This window comes from Phocoena phocoena, chromosome 9 (genome assembly GCF_963924675.1).
Source record: "Phocoena phocoena chromosome 9, mPhoPho1.1, whole genome shotgun sequence".
NCBI classification, from domain to species: Eukaryota; Metazoa; Chordata; class Mammalia; order Artiodactyla; family Phocoenidae; genus Phocoena; species Phocoena phocoena.
The window spans coordinates 15348109-15372066 of record NC_089227.1 but is presented as its reverse complement, the minus strand read 5'-3'; the positions used below and the strand labels follow the sequence as shown (position 1 = coordinate 15372066).

Here is a 23958-nt window from a genome sequence, read left to right as displayed (position 1 = left end):
GCTGTTTTTCTTGCTCTCCCTGGAAAGGTCTTCCTTCAGTTAACTGCATAGTGCGTTCACTACCTCTCTCCTCATGTCTTTATTGACATACTCAAATGTTACCTTCTTTTTAAAAATTTATTATTTTTTCAACTGGAGTATAGTTGATTCACAGTATTGTGTTAGTTTCAGGCGTATAGCAAAGTGATTTGGTTATACATAAATAAATGTATATAACTGTATTCTTTTCCCCCATTCTTTTCCTTTATAGTTTATTACAATATATTGAATATAGCTCCCTGTGCTATACAGTAAATCCTTGTTTGGTAGTGCACATCTGTTAATCCCAAATTCCTAATTTATTCCTCCTCCCCTTCCCCTGTGGTAACCATAAGTTTGTTTTCTATGTCTATGAGTCTATTTTTATTTTATAAATTAGTTCATTTGCACTATTTATTAGATTCCACATATAAGGGATATCATATGATATTTGTCTTTCTCCATCTTACTTCACTTAGTATGATACTTTCTAGGTCCATCCACGTTGCTGCAAATGGCATGATTTCATTCTATTTATGGCTGAGTAGTATTCCACTGTATATATATGTACCACATCTTCTTTATCCATTCATGTGTTGATGGACACTTAGGTTGCGTCTGTGTCTCGGCTATTGTAAACAGTGCCACTGTGAACTCTGGGATGCATGTATCTTTTTGAATTAGAGCTTTCATTTTTCCTGGCTATATGCCCAGGGGTGGGATTGCTGGATCATCTGGTAACTCTATTTTCAGTTTTTTAAGGAACCTCCATACTGTTTTGCATATGAATGTTACCTTCTTAAGGCAGCCTTTCCTGACCACCCTGTTTGTAATTATACCCCTGACCCTCATATTTTTTACTCTCCTTCTCCTGCTTTGTTCTTTGCATGGCCTAAACATGGACACACACATAACCATGTGTACAGATATATGTGTGTTTGACTCCTCTTGGAAGCAGATGCAGAGATAGAACTAAATGTGTAGGAGATTTATTTGGGAAAGAGTCCATGGAAGATAAAAGAGAGAGAAAGCAGGAGACGGCAGGGAAGATCCTCATACTGTAATTCAGGTCTGACGTCTGAGAAAGGAGAGGGGAAGGAGGTATGTGTGGAAAAAGCCTCAGACTCCAATACAGATAGATTCAGCCAGGTCAGTAAGGAGCCCCAGAGTGAAGTTCTGCAGGAGGCATGGCTGAATCTAGGACCCTTGCTGTGCTCAGTCCCTGGACTAGCTCAGGAAGAGAGGGGCCTCATGGGAATGCTGCAGCTGATCCCTAGGGAGGGGGCAGCAGATGGAGCCTGTCGTTGACATTCCTTGTAGTGGGTTCTCTCTTAAAAGGAGATCTGAGTAGTGTGTGTGCGTGTGCGTGTATGTATGCGTGTGTGTGTGTATATATATATACACACACACACACATATATACATATATATAATGACATTATACACAATAACATAACACGTATTAATTTTATCTTATTTGTGTCCTCAATAAAAATATAAACTTCATATGGGCAGAGATTTTTGACTGTTTTGTTTTAGAAGAATGCCTGGTACATAATAGGTCCTCAATAAATGTCTGTTGAATGAATGAACGAACGAAAGAGTAGAAATGCCTTGAAATCTAATGGTATCATTTTAACATGGGTAAAAAGAGTCCCCAAGCATCCTCACCGGCTAAATCTGGCTAATGTACTGAATTAACTGGAAGATTCAGCATGAATGAATACATGTTCTCATCAAGGACCAAAAACTCCACTGAGAAAGGAACACCACCAAAGAACACAAGATAGGGAGGACGCTTTTGTTCAATTTCATTGGATCTAGTCTGCTTTACCAGCAGGTGCAACAAATCAATACGCACATCACTTCAGCAGTATCTTAGGTCATCACTGGAAAGGAATTTAGTCTTCCTGCCGTATACACCTGAAGGTAGTAATATATTACAGACTTGTGTCTACTCTCTTAAGTACCTTTTTGGTTTTAAAACTTATAAGCTTATCTATAGTCTAATTTTACTAAGCTCTTCCAGTACCTTTATAGCATGGTCCCTCACCTGATTTTATTCTCTAAGCTGATGTCATCAAGGTGAGGAGGTGACACTGGTGACTGTACCACTTTATAGCCAGGGCTAATGGAAAGAAAGAGACCTGATGTCTACCCCCAGTTCTGTTAACAACTGTGGGTTTGAAAAGTCACTTTACTCACCAAGTCTCAATTTCCTAATAGCTAGACTGGTCCTTCTATTGTTTTCTCCTATATTAATGGGCAAAATGAATAACTTGCAATACATCTTCCTACTGTGGTAGAAATTGAAGGTGATTCTTATGGATCTTAAACGCAAAATGATAGTGTATTTGCTTAATTAACATCTTCAGCAATTAATTAGTGTCCCAAACCAGAAGTCGAAACCAGGAATAACTCCAGCTCTGAATAACAGAACATAAATAACCGTTTTGATTCTATTAGCAGTGAAGCAGAGAATGCCAGCAAATATCTTTTGCAAGGAATTTCAATTACATGGGATACAGTGCTTTGAAAATAATCATTAAGTTTATCAGTGAAAAAGCAAATGACACCACATACTTGTAATAGGGCTATTGTTGTCATCGCCTGGGGTCCATGACAGCTGAACACTCCTGTCTAGTTGATCCGTCAATTCTAAGTCAAAGGGAGGATTTGGGACATCTGTAGACCAAACACACACATCATAGTTAACCACCCGACCTTAGGAGGTTCTCCATTACTCATGATACTATTGTCGGAGGGGACTTTTAAAGACACAGCACACGTAATGGCCAGTGAGCATGCAACTGAAAGGAAACGAAAACAGCTGAGGCTGCTGGGAACACACACGCACACCCAAGAGAAGCCCTCAATGAGCTCTGCTTGCTTCTCTTTGAAATGAAATTAAATCCCTTGTCACCAAAGCCAGGGGAGGACATGTATGGTTCTCCAGCACTCTCAGTGCATGTCTTCTCATAAACATAGAGGAGCACAAACAGGAAAAATAATACGGAAGCTGAATTTCTAATAAATGGGAAACAGAGAATGGGAAATGCTGAAAAACAAATACAGGCAGATGTACATACTATTAAAAGAAGATGCAAGTGTTCTTTCTGAAACATGCTGAATTACAGATCTGGGGGCACCTGAAGAATATTTATATTTTTAAGGGAATTCTAAAATTGATGCTATGCAGGTAGCCCTCGGCATGCAACCCTATGTGGATGCTCAGTACAAGTCAGTCAGGCATACGGGGAGGTGTGTTTAGTCTCAGAGGACACCAGGGTACAGATGCCTGTTGGGACGAAGGTGTCTGAGGAGCATGTCTGCCTCTTCTAATGGTGCTTCTGAGATCTAGAGAGTTAATGTTCCCCCTGGGTCTTTTCCTGACCTTGCTCTTGGCAGTAACTCTGGTTCTTGGGGGAACCAGAGGCCACAGAAAAATATAAGCACTTCTTTCCTACCAGTAAAGAAGCAGTAAATGTCTACAAAGGACAGGTCTTCTACAGCGTAATTCATAATACTATGTAACATCCAGCTGAGTTTTCACCACAAAATTAATTTTTGTATTTATATGTTGAATAAACATGAGGGTTCTTTAATTAAAAAGATTTCGGGGAAAAAACTGATTTAACTTCCCGACTCAGAAAAATCATGCTACGTGAAAGTGTCCTCCTTTTCGTCTTTCTTTAGTGATTTACCTTCTGTGAACACAGTGAGTTGGTGGTTTTCTTTGATAGAAAGGTCAAATGTCGTACTAAGCATCCATTGTTTTCCTATGTAAATTTCTTGAAAATGGAATCCCCAAACAACATTTAGTTTTCCAGAACAACTTATTTTTTTGCGGTATGCGGGCCTCTCACTGTTGTGGCCTCTCCCGTTGCGGAGCACAGGCTCCGGAAGCGCAGGCTCAGTGGCCATGGCTCACGGGCCCAGCCGCTCCGTGGCATGTGGGATCTTCCCGGACCGGGGCAGGAACCCGTGTCCCCTGCATCGGCAGGCGGACTCTCAACCACTGCTCCACCAGGGAAGCTCCACAACAACTTTTAATCGATTGAAATGAAAACCTAAGTTGTGGAATGATATTTGAAATTGCTTTTTCAGTCTGTAAAATATGGACGACAGCTTTTGAAAAAGCACTATGCTACTTTACAAGGAAATGCTGTCAAAGAGGGACTTTTAGCAAATGAAATGACTTTGCAATAACACATGAAATACTTGGAAGCGAGTGGCAATATATTCAGTGAAAAGTTCCAGAATCATAACGAAGAGATGATTTATAGCAGTAAATGGACAACACGGCAGAACACCTGACAGAGCCCTTTTCCTTAAAGAAACACAATGACATGATACAGAAGAGAAAGTAATGGACTTCTTCTGTACGTGTGAAATTGTTTGAAAGAAAACAGAGAAAAGGACTCATATTAGTTTACCGTAAATGGGAGCTGGAGTTGGAGTGGGAGCTAGAAAGGACAGTAATATAAAGGAGTTTAATCAAAATTAGTAGTGGACAGATATAATATAGCACAAGAAGACAAAGAGTGAGCATGATTAAGATTATAAAACTGAGCCTTATGCTTAGCTGTGAGACACAGCATCGATAAACATGCAGTAACAACATAGGGGGAAAACCCCTTCGATTTTAAATAAAGGTAGATCATTTCCCCCCAGTTTTCTCATAAAAATATCACTAATGTGCTTAACCACCAGTTAATTGCAGTGTTGCTACAGAGTACATTTATACTGAAATTACTGCCTCAAAGGCATCTTTCAAAGAAGAAAGATGTGCGTATTTGACTCACCTATAAAATGCTAAAACTGTAACAAGCAAACAGTTACTACTGACAAGTTTTCCTTTCAACCTAAAACAGGGCAGCCAGTTGTGCTGTATGTGTTCTAGCTCTTACCGACAACGCTGAGCACAGCACTGGCCGAAACGTTGTCCAGAGTTGTGTTGGCCACACATGTGTAGGTCCCACCATCATCATCATTGACATCAGCGACCACCAAACGGTCCTCGTCAACAGTGAACCTGTAATTATCGCATGCTCAAAGCGGCTGGAATGGACATCCCACCACACCCAGTGACGGTTTTACTGGCATGAAAGCAACTGTGAACTTGGTAAAAGGGAAAGACGATAAAGATTTGCAGCACATTAGAGCTAAAATCCTATACAATACATGCCACTTCGACAATGAGTAAAGTTGGCAAACATTTTGAATGAGTGAGAAGCTTGGGTTAGAAATGATGTCACGTCATTTAGTCTGATGGCTTTCAACCACGCCTCTGGAGTTACAGGAGCTTCCTTAAGACCAGGGGCATCTAGAGCTGAGCTGGGGGCAGCTCCAGTTACCCGGAACAGAGGGCTTTCCTAGGCTTCTGCTGCTACCACTCGTCTGGCTCAATTTCTAACAAAGTGTGTATTTTAAAATAATTTGATATTAATTATTTTTTTTAATTGAACTACAGTTGATTTACAATGTTTCAGGTATACAGCAAAGTGATTCAGTTATATATATATATATATATATAAAATACTCTTTTTCAGATTCTTTTCCATTATAGGTTATTACTGGCTATTGAATATAGCTCCCTGTGCTATACAGTAGGCCCTTGTTGTTTACTTTATATACAGTAGTGTGTATCGTTAATCCCAAATTCCCACATAGTTCTTTTAAGGGCCACTTACAAGCAACAGGGCACCATTTGGGCACAGTTGAAAGAAGCCACAGAAACCAGCAGACAACACTCCTTCCCGTCGGGGTGATGCCTGTGCCCCTCTGCATCAGCTAGAATTCTCGTCTTTGACTCTGTGTACTTTGTCAAATCGAGAGCCTCACCTGGAAAATGCGCATGACCTTTCTTTCATACCAAGCTAAAGGAATGCAATGTGCTCAGGCTCTTTCAAATTCTTTACCTGTTTTTTTTTCTTCTCCTCCTTCTACTCGCTTTAGGTAAAATGAAAACTCCCCATCCAAATAAAAACTAGCGTCCTGTAAAATACTGACGAAGATTCAGGCTCACTCTGGTGATTAAAGAGATCGTATTTCTGCTTATTTGTAAAATGGGAACGAAAACATCTGTCGAGAGTGCACCGTACAAGTTAGAAAACAATGGATGTCGTTCAAGACCTGAAAGGTTATTCACATCCTAAATTACGCAGGAGACCAACACAAAGACAGACAAACATTGTCAGGGTCATATTTCTATAACTTGATACCTTTTTAGGTCCAAATATTCTATAGCACGAAGAGAAAATGTATATCTACTTTGGAGAGAGAGCAGACTTCAGAAACTTTAAAAACATAACCATTAAGTTACTGTACAATAAACCTTTCGTTCAAGAGCAGCTGAAAGAGAGAAGGAAGAGAAAGGAAAGAAATTGTCTTCAAATACCTTCCGTCACTGGGCAGCTCCCTGTGGTCCTTTAGCCACATGACGGTGGGGATTAAAGTGTGATCGTGCTTCACTATGCATTCAAAGGACACCGTGCTCCCTCTTTGCACAACTGCATATTCAGGCTGCTTAATGATCCTCGTTGGATCTGAAATGGAAAGTTACCGTTATCCATTGCCAAAGCTGGAGAATTTAACAGAATCAAGACATAGAGAACAGACTTGTGGTTGCCAAGGGGTTAGGAGGGTGGGGGAGGGAAGGATTGGGAGTTTGGGGTTAGCAGATGCAAACTATTACATATAGAATGGATAAACAACAAGGTCCTACTGTACAGCACAGGGAAGTATATTCTATATCCTGTGATAAACCATAATGGAAAAGAATATGAACAAGAATGCATATATGTATAACTGAGTCACTTTTGCTGTACAGCAGAAATTAACACAACAATGTAAATCAACTATACTTCAATAAAGTAAATTTTTTTTTAAAAAAAGCTGGAGAATTTGCTCAAAGTCTCATAATACTGAAAAAATGTCACCTCTGCCTCACCTTTGATCTCTAAGTGAATGTCATTCTTCGCCATTCCTAACTTATTCCTTGCAACACATGTATAAGTTCCCGTACTGTCCTTCTGGGCCACAGGAATTTCCAAAGTTCCATTTTCATGTAAAACATAGATATCTTCACGAAGGGCACTCCCTTTAGCGCCTTTAAACCTTCATTATGAAAATGATCACAAACAGGAATACAAATATTATAATTTGAAGTCAGACAAGAAATGCCCTGTTCAAGGTCCAACACACCACACGATCTGCATTACAGTATCAAGGTCAGAGGCGTCTGGAAGCTGCACAAGCATATTGCATGCTTGTAAATCAGGGGGGTTAATGCAAAGACAGATGTCAAACTGGAGAATTCAGCGATAAATGGTGCTTGAAGAATTAGGATGACAATACAAAACACTTAATTTGTAATTTTCATTATAAGAGATTCATAACTTAATAAACACATTATTAACCTATTTTATCTCTAATAAGTAATAAAATAGACACAGTGAATACTGCTCTTTTTGACCTTTCCCCCTACGGTGATGTCTTTGTAACTCCATCTACACCGTTACAATTCTAAAGAGATTTTGACTTCAAGGTTACAAGGGTTGTACTTCTGGGAGTATAAATAGGAAAATATTCAGGGAAGGAGAAAAAGAAAGTATGCATGTAAAGTATGTTCACATTGAGCTTTCAGGTTAGTGTCAGAAGGGAGAAGTGAGGACGGATGAAAAGCCGTGTGAAACTAAGCGTTAATCCATCTCCTTTGCTAGGAAATTTTCTGCACAAGCATCCGTGTTTGGGCTTTCATCCTACACCTGGCTTTGATCTCACACCAGGAAGTGGAGCCCCACATAGTGTCTGGCACCTGATAGACAATCCATAAATGAATGGTTCCAATTTTCTTTCACTCATTCTTTCTGAGCTGCTGTCTCCCCTGGCCTTGTCTCTTTCAGCTCATGCTAAAACAGCAAGCTGGGAGGGTGGCAGGACTTGCACCACGAGTGGTACGTGAAAAGGGATGGTCGGAAGAGGGAGTGAAAGGATACAGGGGCGCTTGGCTGGATCCAAGCCAGGACACTCAGTGGGAGAGGAACACTGGTAATAGCAATTCTGTTTTTTAATCTTATGGACCCTGCGTCCGCCCCAAATGATATTTTATTATCAAGGAATGTCCCCCAACCTGTCCCTCTAGCCACCATTCATGACGTCCCGGGTGATTGATGTCCGCAGCACTACAAAATACAGCCACCTTAATTTTTTTCAAAAACATTTACATATCCCTTTGGGATGGACAAAGCGTGCTGCCAAAGAGATCATCCATGTGACAGTATTTACCACAGAGTGAGTCGTTAATAAATATTTGTGAACACATTTAATAATTAATAGGATGGCTTCTGCCCTGCCTTTTTCCTATTGTCTGACTAAAACCCCACATATTGAGAAATCTGAAGGCTTTGGCAAATGTAAATATGACAGACAGATATGGCCACTACTTACCACTCGATGGTAGGTAGAGGAGACCCAAAGAAGGCACAGTCTAGTAAAGCCGGCCTGTTTGCAATGACTTGATAGAGTGTGTCTGCAGACGTAAGGATTCGTGGTGGCTCAGCTAAAAACGTTTTAGAAAGGTAAAGTAAATATTAAAATAAACACTTAGGCCCACCTGTATTTTATTGTATTTTTTTTCAGGCCATTAGAATTCATGTTAAGGCACAGCCAATGTATCTCTCCCCTTAGCACAGTATTTTAATAACTGATTTCTTTATCTATCTCTCCAACTACACTGTGAGTTCCTTGCAGGCAGGGAATGGGACTTTTTATTGTTTCCTCCCCATAACCCAGCACAGTGTCTGGCACAAAAAATAATGGCCAAATACATTTTTGTTGGATGACCGGCCCATCAGAACCTTGGGGTAATAACCGAGGTGGGTGTGGGGGTGTGGTGGCGAACATCCAAGCCGGCAGAAAAAAAGCAGAATGTTGATGACTCAAAACAGCACCAGAATCAAAATTGCTTCCTGTCCCTCCATCAACATCTTAAGGGCTCAGCTCTTCCTGTGATTTACTGACCTTCATTTCAAGCACAAAGGAAAAAAATACCACATATTGGTTGGCTTCCTGACCCTAATTTTGTTTGAAAGGGAACCTACTCCACTTACAGAGGTGAAAGATAATTCCCCGGCATCATGAAAACAATTCTCACATAAATTCTTAACAAATTTGGTATTTTAGTAGTTTTGTCCCGTATGAGAAATACAATGTTGACATAAACCCGACCCTTTCAGAATATGTTTATGTCACCGTTTTCTAAACATATTGCTATGAATTGATAAATAAATGTACATCGTGACTTAGGTCACAGCCGAACATTATGACGAATGACTTGCTTTCAAAAATCAGAGTCATGAAACTGTCATTCAACTTGTCAGTTTCTAAGGATGGAACAAGCAACCACATTCAGTTAGGAACAGCAGACCTACGCTGACGGGTTGGACACAATGTAACCGTCTATGAACAGAGCAGCCTCTTTGATTACCTCTACAATGAGGAATTTGCCATTGTCAAAACCATGTTATGAAAGAAAGTTAAGGCCAGACTGTAATTTCCTTTAGGGCAAGGTTTGTATCTTATCCATCTCTGTATATCCCTTACAGCTCCAAGTTCTGTGCCACTGCCTAGTAGATGCTTAATATATTTTTGCTGAATGAATGAACAACAACAGCAGTCATTAATTTAATTTGCCATGTCTTTAACAAAGGGAGAGCTTACCCAGGACATTTACAAACGCGTTTGCCAGTAAATATCCATATTCGTTAGAGGCATTACACTGATACACCGCACTTGATCTTTCTTGAACGTTTGAAAAAATAATGGTATCGCCATCTATTTTCCTGCTGGGGTCATCAGGGGCAACTGTTTGGGTGTAAAAATAAAAAGTATATATTCATACCTCTTTGCTTAAAAGATGTAAAGCTTGAACTCTAATTTACAGGAAGTGGAAGACGGATCTGGGTATATGCAGTAAGAAAGAGAAGACCAACAACCCAAGCAGAAACCACAGTTTTCCTTCCTATAATGTAGTTATCACTTATCATCATGGGTATATGCTTGATAACCATTTAGTTTTAAATGGATTGATTCTTTTCAATATTATTTTGAGAGCCTCAGGGAAAAAAAAGCAACACGTTAGGTGTAGACTAAAATACAAATTCAGAAGAACATTACCTTGTTCACAAAGAAGTTATGGTTATTTTTGAGAAGGCAAATTAATTATCAAGAGGAGACAGCAAAACCTACTCCAAAAATAGAGAACCTTTAGATCATCCAAACCTGTGTCTGTTAAGAGTCTCTTATTGAAACAGATTGATAAATAAATAAATATGTAAGCAAATATAGGGCTAATAATCAAATGTGAAAGTATGTATTTTCTTGTTTTGACAATTCCTGAGGCTGAAGTAGAAATAAATTATGTGAGATTTCCCTTAAAGGCAGCCGTTTCAGCTAAATCTCTCAAATACTTAAAAAAATGTTAAGACCAGGACTGATCCTTACTGAAGCAGAATGGAACAGGTTGGTAATATAATATATGAGAATTCAGGCCAAGGCATGCCCAACAATTTGGAAGTGCTGTGCTATTGGACATATTTTCCTTTTTGTGAACACTAAATCTTAGGCTGTCACATTACATGGTTTTAAAAGTAAACTAAGGACTTCCCTGGTGGCGCCATGGTTGGGAATCCGCCTGCCAATGCGGGGACACGGGTTCGAGCCCCGTTCCGGGAAGATCCCACATGCTGCGGAGCGACTAAGCCCGTGCGCCACAACTACTGAGCCTGTGCTCTAGAGTCCGTGAGCCACAACTACTGAAGCCCATGTGCCTAGAGCCCGTACTCCGCAACAGGAGAGGCCACCGCAACGAGAAGCCTGCGCACCACAACAAAGAGTAGCCCCCGCTCACTGCAACTAGAGAAAGCCTGCGTGCAGCAATGAAGACCCAATGCTGCAAAAATAAATTTTAAAAAAAAAGTACACTGAAAGGGGTAGTAGGTCTCAGCAGGCTGATCAAAATCAAATCTAAATAACAGCACCCATATATTCAGTATCCTGTGATAAACCATAATGGAAAAGAATATGAAAAAGAATGTATATATGTAAAACTGAATCACTTTGCCGTACAGCAGAAACTAACGCAACATGGTAAATCAACTATACTTCAGTAAAGTAAATTAAAAAAATAAATAACAGCACCATTCCTCTTAAACTGCTCTTGCACCCGGAACCACTTAATAGCCTTTACTTTCATTTTAAACACGCTTTTTCCTCTTTTTTTTTTTTTTTAAGATTTTTTTGATGTGGACTATTTTTAAAGTCTTTATTGAATTTGTTACAATATTGCTTTTTTTTTTTTTTTTTTATGTCTTGGTTTTTCAGCCACAAGGCATGTGGGATCTTAGCTCCCCCGACCAGGGATTGAACCCACACCCCCTGCATTGGCGAATTAAGCAGTGGACTGCCAGAGAAGTCCCCATTTTTCCTCTTTGATGGCAGGAAAAGGATGGGCACCTAAGACATATTTATCACTGCCTTTAGACTCCTTTATCACTTTAAAAAGCTTCAAATAGCGGGTTCGTCTGTGGTTTATTAATGAAAATAAATAATAAAAATAAATCAAACTATAGGTATTTATCCTTGTTTTATCACACATATTCAAAGTATCATGCCTACTTGTACTGCATTAGTTTCTGATGCTGAACAAGTTACTCCAAACTTACTGGCTTAAAAATCACACAAATTTACTAATCACACAGTTCTGTATGTAGTTGTATGTCTGACACTCTGACCACAATCAGTAGCTAATTTAGGAAATCATCTTAGATGCTCCAACTAGTTCAACTAGTGATAGGTGAGCCAAGATGCTTTGAGTTGGCATTTTAGCTCACATCCGCTGTTTATGACTCTAATGATTTCAAAATGGCCTTAAGGAACATGTTCTTTCTAACCAGAAGAAAAATACAAGTTGCAATTCCTTTGACAGAGAATAGATTTCCTCGGTAAATGACAGCAGAGGACTGACAGGCCACACTAGCCTAGGAAGTGGACTAGTGCTGCAGCCGGCAGCCAGGTACCCTGAGAATGCAGCATCCCTCAGGGCAGCCCGTGTTCCTTGTCCCACATCCCAAGTCTAGGACCATCGGGGGCCTTTCTGACACATACTCTCAGCAATGTCTTTCTGCTATCTCAGCAAGGCGTGCTGGCACAGAGCAGCATTTTGGGAATCCCTTTCTCTGTCAATTATTCTTAGCACTTTTGGACCCAGTAGTTGAGCACTCAGTGCTGGGCCTCCCACTGCCCACGCATGTCCATTCTGACTGCACCTCTGTGGACCCAGCAGGCAGTGGAGGGCCAGGAGTCCCTCCGAATTCCTTGAATATACTAAGCTCTTAAAAATAACATCACCAGGGCTTCCCTGGTGGCGCAGTGGTTGAGAGTGCGCCTGCCGATGCAGGGGACACGGGTTTGTGCCCCGGTCCGGGAAGATCCCACATGCCGCGGAGCGGCTGGGCCCGTGAGCCATGGCTGCTGAGCCTGCGCGTCTGGAGCCTGTGCTCCGCAACGGGAGAGGCCACAGCAGTGAGAGGACCGTGTACCACAAAAAAAACAAAACAAAGCAAACAAACAAACAAAAAAATTATATCACCATGTGTTTAATGGGTATAGAGTTCTAGTTTTGCAAGATGACAAAGTTCTGGAGATCTATTTCATAATAGTGTGAATGTACTATAACACTACTGAACTATATGCTTCAAAATGGTTACGATGGTAAATTTTCTGTTATGCGTGATTACACTGAAGTAGAGTTGACTAACAGCGTTGCGCCAGTCTCTGCTGTACAGCCAAGTGACTCAGCTTTACACATACAGACATTCTTTTTTCAATAATCTGTTTTTGTGTGTGTGTTAGTTTCTGTTGTACACCAAAGTGAATCAGCCATATGCATACATATGTCCCCGTATCCCCTCCCTCTCGAGCCTCCCTCCCACCCTCCCTATCCCACCCCCTAAGTCATCACAAAGCACCAAGCCGATCTCCCTGTGCTATGCGGCTGCTTCCCACTAGCTATTTTACATTCCATTATCGTTTATCCGAGGAGATTGGATATAGTTCCCTGTGCTACACAGTAGGACCTGTTATGTGTTTTTTTAACCACAATAAAAAGTTACCTCACCATGAACACGGAAGACTAGTTCAATTCACAAAGCCAGTAGGACGATCTTCCCCTAGTAGGGATTCATCAAGCACAATATACACCATTTAAAAGAGATTTTATGTAGCCCACGGTTGCATTTTTTTTTTTTTTTTTTTGCTATCAACTCTTTCCAATGTTACTCTTTGCTTGAGAGGCATCTGAGTGTATCTGCCTTATTTCTGCTAAATGGTGCAGCCTCCAAATATTTATTTTTGGTGAGGTATTTAGAATTTAAATAAACCCTGAAGGTGAGAGTAATAAGAGTGGAAAAGCAGATACTTCTCCATGGGGGTTTGGTCTCCATTCTCCTTAAGCGCTTACTAAAGAAACACAAGCAAACCCAGGAACTCTCACAGTGACATATGGAAGCTCAATGGGTATTGCACAAAGAATCCAATTGCTAGTGCAGAGAGACTTGAAGCCTTTGGACTCTGTGTCCTGGCTACTGGGTGGGAGTAACTCTCCAGGATCCAAACCCAAATTACCCAAAGGAATAAGAACTAATTCTGGGAATATTCAACTTCTATTGCCATAAATGCACACTGGGGAAAGAAACTGAAGAGCATAGAATTACCACCATACAACTTAAAGCCCCAAAGGTAAGGTTCAGAACTGGGGTGATAGTCTCCCAACAATGGTTTCTTTTATTCTACCTCTCCTGACACAGCTGGCCAAAACCATGATTGCTTCCAACATTTAGAAAGTGAGAACAATAACAGTGAGCGCCACCTTACATGTAAAGAGTATTATCAAGTTTTAAAATATTTTTTATATCTATTGCATAATTTGATTTTAAAAAGAGCCTTGTGGTCTACGGCCATACTACCCTGAATGCACCGAATCTCGCCTGTCTCGGAAGCTAAGCAAGGTCAGGCCTGGTTAGTACTTGGATGAGAGACTGCCTGGGAATATTGGGTGCTGTAGACATAAAAATAAAATAAAATAAAATAAAAATAAGTTTGTGAAACATATTAAGTAGATAGTAGTATATGCACCTCGGAGATGAGAAACTACAGACTTAATGGTTTGTTCAATGCACGATTACTGCTCAGATTTTCTGAGTTAGTCTCCTTTATAAACATCTCCTGAAATCTGAACGTCTGAGCGTAATGCAAAACAAATCTCTGGGGGAAGAGATGACTTTTCTTCTCCATCTAGGCATTCTATCCCTTATAAGCGATGTCACTGAGCCCTTTCCTTTAAAAAAATATTATTAATTAATTTATTTATTTTTGGCTACAACAGGTCTTGGTTGCTGTGCACAGGCTTTCTCTAGTTGCGGCGAGCGGGGGCTACTCTTCGTTGCAGCATGGGGCTTCTCACTGCGGTGGCTTCTCTTGTTGTGGAGTGGGTTCCTGCCCTGGTCCGGGAAGATCCCACACGCCGCGGAGTGGCTGGGCCCGTAAGCCATGGCCGGTGAGCCTGTGCGTCCGGAGCCTGTGCTCCGCAACGGGAGAGGCCACAACAGTGAGAGGCCCACGTACTGCAAAAAAAAAAAAAAAAAAAAAATTAGGTGGTTTTGGACAAATTCCATATTTAATAAGTCTGTTTTTTGCTTCAAGGAAAGTTAAAAGTAACCTGGCCAGTCCTGGAGAGACAGAGCTTTGGAAGATACTGAGATTAGGTCCCAGGCTCTTTTTGAATGAATTCTTCCGGCTGTGTAAAACAGTAGGTGCCAGGTCTGAAACGCACAGTCACAAATCAGTAACACTGTATTTTGCTGGCACTTTCCTGGTGGTCCAGTGGGTAGACTCTGCACTCCCAATGCAGGGGGCCGGGTTTCAATCCCTGTTCAGGGAACTAGACCTCGCATGCATGCCATAACTAAAGACACAGACCTACTAGAGCATGGACTTGAGGATATGGGGAGGGGGAGGGGGAGGGGGAGGCTGTGACGAGGTGAGAGAGTGGCACGGACATATACACACTACCAAGTGTAAAGTGGATAGCTAGTGGGAAGCAGCCGCATAGCACAGGGAGATCAGCTCGGTGGTTTGTGACCACTTAGAGGGGTGAGACAGGGAGGGTAGGAGGGAGGGAGACGCAGGAGGGAAGAGATACGGGAATATGTGTATATGTATAACTGATTCACTTTGTTATAAAGCAGAAACTAACACACCATGGTAAAGCAATTATACTCCAATAAAGATGTTAATAAATAAATAAATAAATAAAAAGAACCATCAACTACTGAAAAAAAACTGAATTTTGAAGATCTGAGAATGTGCTACCGCATGCAAGGAATCTGGAGGTTTGGTGTGAATCTAGTTAATGAAGATTTAAAAAAAACAAAAAGATCCCGCATGCTGCAACTAAGACCCAGCACAGCCAAAATAAATAAATAAAATACATATTGAAAAAAACCACTGTATTTTGCTAACAGAACCCAAGTCTGACCCCTCCCCCTCCTGATCTAGCTTCTCCTTTTACAGTCCTTATGCGCTCTTGGCAGCCAGAGCCCGCAGAGGTGGGAGGAGAGAGTGGCAATGTCCTTAGGTGATTGCCCACAAGTCAGGCGTGGGGAGGCTGTGTATCTGGTACTGTGGTGCCCTGATAATGTCTCTGTTGTGTTGAAGCTGGCGGTGATGTCAGGCACCTGGTGGGGATGCTGCACGATGATACGGCAGAAGCACAGCTATTCCCTGTTCCTGCCCCTTGGCAACTGGTCCACCCAAGGTTTCCGCAGCCGCTTAAGTAGACAGTGTCAGCAAGCCAGCCCGTGCTCCCAGCTAACTTCTGGGGTCTACTCTAGTCTCCCCTTGAATCCTCACCATGCCAATTCTGTGCCACTATATACTATGGTAAATTTTGCTCTTTCCTGCTACCCCTGCCTCTCTGCCATCCTTCCTCCTTGCCCTGTCATTGCTGAATGCATCTGTGGGCTGCAAACTCAGCAAACTGCAGATGAAAAACAAGCCCCAGTCTCGTTTCCAGAATGGTACCCAAACCTCAAAGGCAGTTCTGTTCAGAGGCATCCGAATTCATGGGCAGGGTGGACAGGGAGAAGCACGAGGCTCTTCGAATTCTACCTACTTGGGGACAGTTTTCTTCTTCATTTACTCCTTTTCCTGGATCAGGAGAGGTACACACAGGGTGGGACAGGTAGCGTTCACTTGGAACGTAGCTGTTTAAGACTTAGTATCTACAAATGAACTTATCTATGAAACAGACTCACAGACATAGAAAACAGACTTGTGGTTGCCAAGGGAGACAGAGGTGTGGGGGAGGGAGGGATTGGGAGTTTGTGATTAGCAGATGCAAACTATTATATAGTGAATGGATAGACAACAAGGTCCTGCTGTATAACAAAGGGAACTATATTCAACATCCTATGATAAACCATAATGGAAAAGAATATGAAAAAGAATGTATATGTACAACTGAATCACTTTGCTGTACAACAGAAATTAACACAACAAAGAGACTTCCCTGGTGGCGCAGTGGTTAAGAATCCGCCTGCCAATGCAGGGGACATGGGTTTGAGCCCTGGTCCAAGAAGATCCCACATGCCACAGAGCAACTAAGCCCATGCACCACAACTATTGAGCCTGCACTCTAGAGCCCACGAGCCACAACTACTGAGCCCACGCACCACAGCTACTGAAGCCCACGTGCCTAGAGCCGGTGCTCCACAACAAGAGAAGCCGCCTCAATGAGAAGCCTGCGCACCGCAACGAAGGGTAGCCCCCGCTCGCCGCAACTAGAGAAAGCCCGCGCGCAGCAACGAAGACCCAGCGTAGCCAAAAGTAAAAAATATTTTTAAAAAAAGAAATTACCACAACATGGTAAATCAACTATACTTGAATACAATTTAAAACTTTTTTATATTAAACATTACAAAAATTTTTCATTAAAAAATTTAAAAAAAAAGACAGTGTCTAGCCAAGAAGTCATTCAGCAGAAGCTGTAGGTGGACTATAGTGGCTGAGGGTGGGGATGGGTAACAGCAGTGGCCCTGCAGTACCATCGTGCAGACAGCTGTGAGGGTCCCCGCCAGGCGCCTCAAGCCCAATGTCACCTTTCAGTTCTGAGATTCCGAACAGTAATCCACGCACTTTTAGCTTGGCTACCAGATGTGGAGAAAGACACCTTCCAGGGACACTTCTCATCACCTCGGTATAAATACACAGCACCTGCTCCCAGCACTGTGGGGCAGCCTGGCGGCCAGGGCCCCTGGCTTTGCTGCCAGGCCGCACGGTGTTTCTCTTGTTGCTCGTCCACCAGAATGACTGCTGTGAGGCACGCCAGAGGCCAAGGGGCCCTGGATCTGTAGGCACCGTGGAACCCTGATCTTACCCTGCTGAGCCTCCTGTTTTCCTTCCAGCGTGGACTTAACACATACTTTGGGGACGGAAGAAACGAACTGATTTGGAACCTGATTTGAAAGATTTTGTTCTGGACCCAATCAGATGATTCGGGGTTACAGCAGACAGCTTCCACTTGTCTCGAGGGACCGCTGTCCTGCACCCCCCCCCCCGCCCCCAAAATGTAGGCTTTTCACTTTTGGTCCTCCCCCCCGATATTTCATTTAAAGGGGAGTGTCTATGAGTATAATTTCAAAGCTGACTTTTTAAAGTCTAGTTGACTTACAATATGATATTAGTTTCAGGTGTAGAACATAGTGATTCGATATTCCATATAAAGTTATAAAATACTGGCTATAGTACCTGTGCTGAACATTACACCCTTGAATCTTATTTTACACCTAGAAGTTCAAAACTCATTACAGCTGCAGTTACAGGGTTCCCTGAGAGGCACCACCTGTGCCCAGTCTGGAAGGCTCACAAGCTGAGCCAATCAGGAGGAAAGATCAGCTTCCTTATTTTATCTCCCCTCGTCCTTGTGTCACTGACCCACCTACATCTCCATTTTCCCCTGCTTATGATTGCATGCTGGCTGTGGAGCTTGAGGATTTATCTTTCCAACGTTCCCTGGCTCCCTGGCTTTCCTGCTCAGAAATGATGGATGTCCCCTCCCACCTGTCAGTTTCCCTGACCTCAGGGGCGCATTTAACCTTCCATAAATTGGCACAGAGCCTCTGAGATGCAAAACACAGTGCCAACGTGCTGAGCACGCTCCAGCCTTTATTGCCATTCTGAACACATTCCTAAGAAAATCAGATACTCTACCAAAAAACTTATTTTTCAGTTCTGGGCTTTCTTCCACTTTTTCTCAGTTTTCACCTATTTGTCTCTGAGAGTGGCAACAGCTTCCCAATGCACAGCCCCAAAATACCCTCTGCAGTTTTTCGTGATCCTCATCCTAGTTAAAATTGGGAATGGAAATAGCCAAACCCGATTTGCTGGCCTCCTTAGTGTCGGTGTTATCCCGGGAACACACTTCCTTTTACAGTAAACACAGGCTGTCTGTTTCTGAGGATCCGATAAGGACTGTGTTGTGTGACACGAACTCCTAATAAACACTCATGGAAACGGGTCTCTCACCCCCTCTAGACCTGCAGTGGTAAGACCTTGATGGTGAGAAGAAGGGACGTGTCTCATTTAAAATCTGCCAGCAGCTTTCAGGTCCATCTTAGGGTGAAGACTTGCAGGAAAGCCAGTTTAATGGACCTTGTGGGTATGTAAGAGTGGAACCAATTTTTGATTCTGGCTTGGAGGCAAAATGTGGAGCTAAGCTGCTCTGCGTCATAAGGTTTTCTCTCTCTCTCTCTCTCTCTCTCTCTCTGGGTCTAAGAGACGGTCTGAACTTCAAGATGGGGAAAATGTCCAAAAATTCACCTCTCAGTAGCAGCTGGTGGTAAGCAGGGTCAAGAAAAAGGAAAGGCAGTAGGCTCCCTGTGAATGGCCATGGGCCTAGGAATCCGGGAGCAGGAAGACGCATTATCCGTTTTAAGTTTTCTTTGCTATAATTCCCTTATATTATGCTCAAGCCTTTAACCAAGTTTTGTAAAACTGGTCTTTGTTGTGATTTAGAAGATTGATGGAAAGCCTGTGGTCACACTTTGGGGAACCGTTCCTGGCAGCAGGGGGGCAGCCTGGACAAGCTGGCTGAGAGACAGCTGGAGTGGTCCAGGGAAGGTGGCAGAAGAGGTGACACTTGGCAGCTAGGACCATATAGGTATCGCTCAAGGATGATCTCAGCAATACGGAGGGAGGGAAAACTGGTCAAAGACGGAGCACCCAGCGGAGGACTGGGGTCAGAGGATGTGTTCTTCTTTGGGTATTAAATGGGATGGTGACCTTTCAAGACTGGAGAACGTGGGAACATCTGGGCTCTACTTAAGAATGAAAACCTCTTTAAATTAAGACAGTTGTATTTCTTATTCTTGTCATATCCACTGTCTCTATTCCTAGCCTCCCCACCCATCCCCTCCGACTCCTGTGATGTTTCCACAAATCACTTGACATTTTGAACAAAGAAGATGATCTGAACTTTTCAGTGATGTTTATTTCTCACCCTGTCATTCTTCCCATGATCCATGTAAAAGCCAGAGGAAATACTGCCAAGTTCCAACAAGCACATACCGTTATGTTCATAGCATAAATGGGACTTCCCTGGTGGCGCAGTGGTTAAGAATCCGCCTGCCAATGCAGGGGACACGGGTTTGAGCCCTGGTCCGGGAAGATCCCATATGCCGCAGAGCAACTAAGCCTGTGCGCCACAACTACTTAGCCCACGTGCCACAACTACTGAAGCCCACATGCCTAGAGCCCGTGCCTCGTAACAAAGAGAAGCCGCCGCTTGCCACAACTAGAGAAAGGCTGCGCGCAGCAATGAAGACCCAACGCAGCCAAAAAAGAAAAAAAATAGCATAAACGAGTCGGTCATGATAAATTATATCTTAAGGTAGTAAAATTAAAATCTAAAGGTAATTTCGCGCCTCTGTTTAACTTATATATGGCTTCCTTCCTTAAGCCAAGTTATTTTATCACCACTTGTACCCTGTGGAGATGTCACTACGCTCTGAAAATATACTGCAATTGAGGCCACTCAAGGAAACTTACTTTCTATCGGGACTCCATTCAATAACCAGCTAATTCTGGGTTTGGGGTTGCCATTAGCTCTGCAGATCAGGGTTCCATCCTCTCCTGGGGACAGCACAAGATTTTGAGGTGCTATGATCCAGTATGGAGCCGCTTTGTGAGGAAAGGGAAAAAACCCACAAAAAATTGAATCAAATAAGTTATTCTAGCAAACTGAACTATCTTAATAGAAATAAGTATTTTGCAAAACATTTGTTAGTTTCATTTTTTTTAGAGTGAATAGATTTATGCTTCAAAGAACACTTCAGATTTTCAGAAGAATGTTTAAGAAGACTCAGTGACATCTATGTATTATTTCTAGAGCCTTTTGATTCAAATATCGTTATCTTGTTTTACATTACGTTAATCAGACATCGAAGAGGTAACAGATTTCTCTAACGTTGTAGAGGAATTTACAGGTACAGATAGGGCTAAGAAACGTGAATTTAAAATCTGAGCCCTGTAGAATACATACAATTATAAATCTGAGCCCTGTAGAATACACACAATTATAAATCTGAGCCCTGTAGAATACATACAATTATAAAATTGGGAAGCAGTTTTTAAAGCTTGGCATTTTTGGAAAGCTGCCAAGTTAGCATAGCGTGTTCTTATAAGCCCTTCATCAGCTTTCTCTTACAAAACCATGGAACAGATACCAAAACAAGAAATTAACATTGGATACCATCAGCTCAACTACACACTGTATGAGGATTTCCCCAATTTTTCCCCTAATGTCTTATTTCTGTCTCAGGACCCCGTCCTGGACACCACATTGCGTTTAATTGTCACATCTTCTTAGTTTCCTCCGATCTGGAAGTTTCTTGCTCTTTCCTTGTTTTTCATGAACCTGAGACTTTTAAAGACAACTAGTCAGTTATTTTGTAGAACATCTTTTTTTTTTTCTCTCTCTAAACAATCAAGAGCTTTTTGGTTGTTTTTTGTAATAAGGAACATCCTCTTTTCAGCATTATCAGGACAGAAATGGAGAAAAGTGAATATATGTCAGTGTTAGTCATAAGTGTTACATATCAATGTTAATTACTAGCCCAACACTATAAGTTCTCCATCATCTCTTTTTTTTCATGAAGAGTTTCTTCCTTGAACATCCTTCCAGACTTACAAAGGAGAACTAGTCAACTGAATTCTTTCAGGGATAAATCAAGCTTACTAAATTGATTAATCTTTGTATTTCTCCTAAGGTATGTTCTCTACTTCTTATCTGTAACTAAAATATTTTGTGAAACATTTTCAACATGCACTCATTCCTAGAGAATGTTTCTACCAGTGACTACTGAATTCTCCTACAGATCAATGGGAAGGTTTTAAGTGAACAAAAGCTCTTCCATCTAAGGTCAAATTTAGTGATTTCTGAGTGAAGAACTCCTGAATTTTTAGATTATAATCACCATCCAACCACCGCCATCAGTATCATCTAATTACTTCTTTTCATAAAAAAAAGGTCATACTCCATTTACAGTTATTATCAAATATTGGCTATATCTCCCGTGTTGTACAATAGATCCTTGTAGCTTATTTTAAACATCAGTTTGTACCCCTTAACCCTCTACCCTTTTACTGCCTCTCTCCACTGGTAACCGCTGTTGTAGACATCCATCATATCTGGGAGTACATGATATTGACATGGCTTATTAGTGGTTATATTAACCTTGATCACTTGGTTAGAGTGATGTCTGCCAGGTTTCTCCACTGTAAAGTTATTATTTTCCTGCTTTCCATGTTCTATTCGTTAGAAGCAAGCAAGTCCAGCCCTCACTCAAGAGGAGGACAATTAAGCTCCATCTCCTTAAGGCACGAGGAGTAAAGAATTTGTGGACATATATTAAACCTGCCTCAGTAATTAAGTTTTGGGGGGTGAGGGGAGAAGAAACACTTTGAGGCTATGCAAATATCCTGTTTCTCCTTAAAGTTCCATCCCGTAATTTTAGCATTCATCGCTAGCTCTTGCCTACAGCAGTTATAACTGTGGGATTCTAACTGTGATTTCCTATTTCCTTCATTCTTTCTACACTTACTAATTGGAATCCTCTGCAAGGAAGATCCGAGGGAGTGAATTTTCAACCTGATTTAGATGCACTATAAAAGCAATGAGAAGAGATTCAAGGTGCCTTGTATGTTGATATAAATCACGTTATTATTGAATATAATCAAAGACATTTTGATTGAAGACTCAGGGATTCTCAATGGAGGCAAGAGCCATGTATTTTAGACAACGATATACCTTTAACTGTGACAGAAATGGTATGATGGATGGCTCCTAGTGCATTTTTGGCTATACACTGGTAATTCCCAGAGTCTGCTTCTGTAACCTGGACAATCTGCAGAGTTTTCTTAAAGTTCCTATAAAATGTCCGGTTGATGGGGAGTGATCCATCTTCTTTTATCCAGTAAATAACTGGGGTAGGCCTGATAAGATGAATAAACAATAACATTACAAGAAAAGAAGTTCACCTAGCTGCTTTTGAGGGTGATTTTCATGCGAGCTTGTCACAAACATAAAGATCGTGAGGAATATACAGAGATCTTACCTGGCACCACACTTTTCTGAGTCATGCTCAAAACCTTACATTTCAGTCTGTAAGTTACCATTTTCACACAAGCAGGACTGTCCTAATTTATGGCACACTGTGAACTTGGACTTCAGGGATCTGGTGAGAATGGCAGCAAGACTTACTTGACTGAAGGGACCTAAGTATTTTCTTCAAAGTTCTGATCAGTGAGGCACTCTTGGAAAATTCTGCATGTAGGGACTAGAGGCACTCTTGGAAAATTCTGCATGAAGGGACTATGTCAATCAAAAGAATGCCCATGAAATTAATGACACCGAGTTATCATTTTTTTATCGGCTAGAGTTAAAAATGCCAGAGAAAGAGCTGATAGACATATTTGTGCCCATGAACTTTTCACACATTTCCACATCAGATGGAAGCACCTCCCTGTCTTATAACAGGCTATCTGATGATCTGAATGAAGTGATTAGAGGAATCGTGCATTTACACGATTGTCAATGGTATGTTACTCACACCATTTCTCACCTATGTCTCTTATTAAATCATGAACTATAGAGGCAGATGAAAAGCCAGACATAGGCTTAGAGCTAAAAGGTCTGCCTCAAAATCCCAACCTTATCCCTAAATTGCTCTCTGATCTTGGATCTCTGACCCTTCTGGGCCTCAGGTTACTCACACCATTTCTCACCTATGTCTCTTATTAAATCATGAACTATAGAGGCAGATGAAAAGCCAGACATAGGCTTAGAGCTAAAAGGTCTGCTTCAAAATCCCAACCTTATCCCTAAATTGCTCTCTGATCTTGGATCTCTGACCCTTCTGGGCCTCAGGTTTCTCTGTTGCCTTCATGTGCATAATGATGCTTGTTCTGATCTGGTGACTTGAGAAGGTTTTCACGAGGGTAAAATAAAAATCCATTCGATACATGTACTGAGACTAAATTATAGACCAAGCACTGAGTTGTGCGTTGGGAAGATAAAGATAAAAAACAGAATGGTCCACGCCCTCAGGAAGATCACAATGTATTTATCATTAGAAATGCAAGTGGGATTAACGGGCTGTAGAATTGTTTTCATTTGTTTGGTTGAATAAAAATAATTGAACAGGTGTATTTGAGGAACTGAATTGTGAGTACTGTGATTTCCTGACATGGCCAGCAGAGGCCTCCATGTGCCTCCGGAGGTAAAATTATTCCTGGAGGCCAATTCTGGGATTCTAGGAAGGAA

At 41.6% G+C, this 23958-nt stretch overlaps 1 protein-coding gene and 1 pseudogene across 24 annotated transcripts in view; one reads left to right on the top strand and one right to left on the bottom strand.

Annotated features, from left to right (window-relative positions):
• Window positions 1-23958, bottom strand: part of NRCAM (neuronal cell adhesion molecule) — a 91390-nt gene that overhangs the window by 43828 nt on the left and 23604 nt on the right. For 14 of the 24 annotated variants that reach the window (XM_065884427.1, XM_065884428.1, XM_065884430.1 and 11 more), the window contains 9 exons: window positions 22444-22628; window positions 20184-20315; window positions 9741-9884; window positions 8469-8580; window positions 6970-7136; window positions 6418-6565; window positions 4928-5052; window positions 4454-4483; window positions 2601-2702 (listed from right to left, as the gene is read on the bottom strand). In XM_065884427.1, coding sequence (XP_065740499.1) covers window positions 2601-2702; window positions 4454-4483; window positions 4928-5052; window positions 6418-6565; window positions 6970-7136; window positions 8469-8580; window positions 9741-9884; window positions 20184-20315; window positions 22444-22628 — 1145 coding nt within the window. The remainder of the gene's footprint in view (window positions 1-2600; window positions 2703-4453; window positions 4484-4927; window positions 5053-6417; window positions 6566-6969; window positions 7137-8468; window positions 8581-9740; window positions 9885-20183; window positions 20316-22443; window positions 22629-23958) is intronic. The other 10 variants (XM_065884435.1, XM_065884436.1, XM_065884424.1 and 7 more) reach the window with 1 other exon arrangement.
• LOC136128644 (5S ribosomal RNA) lies at window positions 14028-14145 on the top strand (annotated as a pseudogene).